General features: G+C 50.1%; 1 protein-coding gene across 1 annotated transcript in view; it reads right to left on the reverse strand.

Moving 5' to 3' along the window:
* LOC116690741 (ankyrin repeat and BTB/POZ domain-containing protein 2) overlaps nt 1-2692 on the reverse strand; it is a 92697-nt gene that overhangs the window by 41567 nt on the left and 48438 nt on the right. Inside the window, exons 7-8 of the mRNA XM_032517908.1 lie at nt 502-591; nt 34-135 (exon numbers count right to left, since the gene is read on the reverse strand). Coding sequence (XP_032373799.1) covers nt 34-135; nt 502-591 — 192 coding nt within the window. The remainder of the gene's footprint in view (nt 1-33; nt 136-501; nt 592-2692) is intronic.

Below are 2692 nucleotides of genomic sequence, written 5' to 3' on the forward strand. Positions count from 1 at the left end.
GCTGTGATCCAGTGTCCAGTGTGGAGCTCTCACCTGAGCCACGGACAGGTGACCGTGCAGCACCGAGAACGTCAGAGCCACCCAGCGCCGACTGCCGGGGTGGACCGACGGGTGTCTGGCAGAGCAGCCTGGAACCTGAACAACACACACACACATACACACGCACACACACACTTCAGTCACAAACCAGCGGCTTTGCGGCTATGTCTCCAATGTCTCCAATGTCTCCAATGTCTCCAAGTCTCCAATTTACACTACACATGAGCCCCAAATTTACACATGAGCCTCAAATTTGAAGGAAAGGGAGGGATGAGGTTCAGGGTTACTGTCCCAGCATGAGGACAACCTTCTTCCTCATTATGACGGAGACAGAGACAACTAGTGAGGGAACTATACGATTGCAGTAGGAGGCCTGTTGTTTTGGGGGATATTTGGTCAGTTAGTCTTTATTGGGTCTGAGAAGAGACGTAGAGGATGGAGGGGGGTCAGCAGCGGGTCTACCTGCAGGTCCAGGTCTGCTCCGGCCTCGACGAGCATCTGCACCAGAGCTTCATCGCCTGCTGCAGATGCGTACATCAGGGGAGTCATTCCCTACACACACACACACCATCACCACACACACAACAGCAGCAACTACAGTCACAATCACACACAACACACACACCACCACCACGCAAGAAAACCTACACTACACCACCAGTACACACAACACCACCTATATAAAGTAGAATTCAGATACAGTTATTATGTATGACCATCTAAGGTCTACATAATGACAGCTTCATGATACAGGATTTAGGCGACCTATCGGCTATACTAAATAGGGACCACTTCATATACTTTATTAGGGACACCATAGGTCTTATATAAGAGACTTCAGATAAGTATTAGGGACCACTAAGGTCTATATAAAAGAGACTTTAGATAAAGTATTAGGGACCACTAAGGTCTATATAAAAGAGACTTCAGATACGTATTAGGGACCACTAAGGTCTATATAAAAGAGACTTCAGAACAGTATTAGGGACCACTAAGGTCTATAAAGAGACTTCAGAACAGTATTGGGACCACTAAGGTCTATATAAAAGAGACTTCAGATACAGGATTAGGGACCACTAAGGTCTATATAAAAGAGACTTCAGATCACAGGAGATGGGGACCTGTTGTGGTTTGGGGTTGACGGGGTTATTTTTCCTATCTTGTCTCTCCTCGTTTCTAGGTCTTTTCCTCGGTAAGTGTCTGGTGTCTTGCTTCCTGGTGTTTGTTGATAGTCTGGTTTCCTGTCCTGTCTCGTCTTGCCACAGTTTACTTTTCCCGTCTGTATTGTGCCCCGCCCTAAGGTGATTCACCTGATGTCTCACCTGTTCCCACTTACCTCGTTGCCTCATGTATTTAGCCCCAGTGATCCTTTTGTCTCGTGCCAGATTCTTATGTCTCGTCCACGTGGTAGAGTCTACGTTCTGTCTCGTTCCTGTCTGTCGTTCTTGTCTCGTCTGCTCGTTCCTGTCTCGTTCCTGTCTCGTTCCTGTCTCGTTCCTGTCTCGTTCCTGTCTCGTTCTGCCTCGTTCCTGTCTCGTTCCTGTCTCGTTCCTGTCTCGTTCTTGCCTCGTTCCTGCCTCGTTCCTGTCTCGTTCCTGTCTCGTTCCTGTCTCGTTCCTGTCTCGTTCTTGTCTCGTTCCTGCCTCGTTCCTGTCTCGTTCCTGCCTCGTTCCTGTCTCGTTCTTGTCTCGTTCCTGTCTCGTTCCTGCCTCGTTCCTGTCTCGTTCCTGCCTCGTTCCTGCCTCGTTCCTGTCTCGTTCTGCCTCGTTGTCTCTGTTCCGTTCGTTCCTGTCTCGTAGCTGTTCTGTTGTCTCGTTCTGTCTCGTTTCGTTTCGTCCCTCGCCTCGTTCCTGCCATGGCAAACTGCCTGTCTCGTCCTGTCTCGTTCCTGTCTCGTTCCTGTCTCGACCGTCGGTCGGTGTCCTCCTCGTTCCTGTCTCGTTCCTGTTCTCGTTACCTGTCCTCTTCCTGTCTCGTTACTGTTACTGCGTTCTTAGCCTCGTTCCTCTGTGCTCGTTCCTGCCTCGTTGCCTGCTCTCGTTCCTGCTCGTCGCTCTCTTCCTGACCCTTCGTCCTTTCTCGTTCTGTCTCGTTACCTGTCTCGTATTCTGTCTCGTTCCTGTCTGTTCCTGCCTCGGGTCTGTTCTCGTCTCTGTGTTCTTCTTGGCCTTACTTCCTGTCTCGTTCCGTGCCTCGTTCCTGCCTCGTCCTGTCTCGTTCTTGTCTTCGTTCTGTCCTCGTTCCTGTCTCGTTTCCTGCCCAGTTCTGCTCTCCGTTCTGGTCTCGTGTCCTGTCTAGTTCCTGTCTCGTTCAGAGCCTCGACTTTCCGTGTCTCGTTCTTGTCCCTGTCGTTCTTTTCTTCGTTCTTTTCTCGTCCTGTCTCGTTCCGCTCGCCGCTGTTTCCTTCCTGTCTCGTCTCGGTGCGCGTTGTCTCGTTTGTCTCATTTCACTGTCTCGTTCCTGTCTCGTTCTTGTCTCGTTCTTGTCTCGTTCTTGTCTCGTTCCTGTTTCGTTCCTGTCTCGTTCCTGCCTTGTTCCCGACGGTCCCTGTGAGTTTTCCCTTGTGGAGTCCACCCTGTTTTTAGTCTCCTTGTTTTTGGGTTGTGGACTTTTTGCCTTTTTGCACCCTGTTTCTGTTGAACTGTGTCAATAA

The sequence above is a fragment of the Etheostoma spectabile genome, chromosome 1 (genome assembly GCF_008692095.1).
Source record: "Etheostoma spectabile isolate EspeVRDwgs_2016 chromosome 1, UIUC_Espe_1.0, whole genome shotgun sequence".
Taxonomy (NCBI): domain Eukaryota; kingdom Metazoa; phylum Chordata; class Actinopteri; order Perciformes; family Percidae; genus Etheostoma; species Etheostoma spectabile.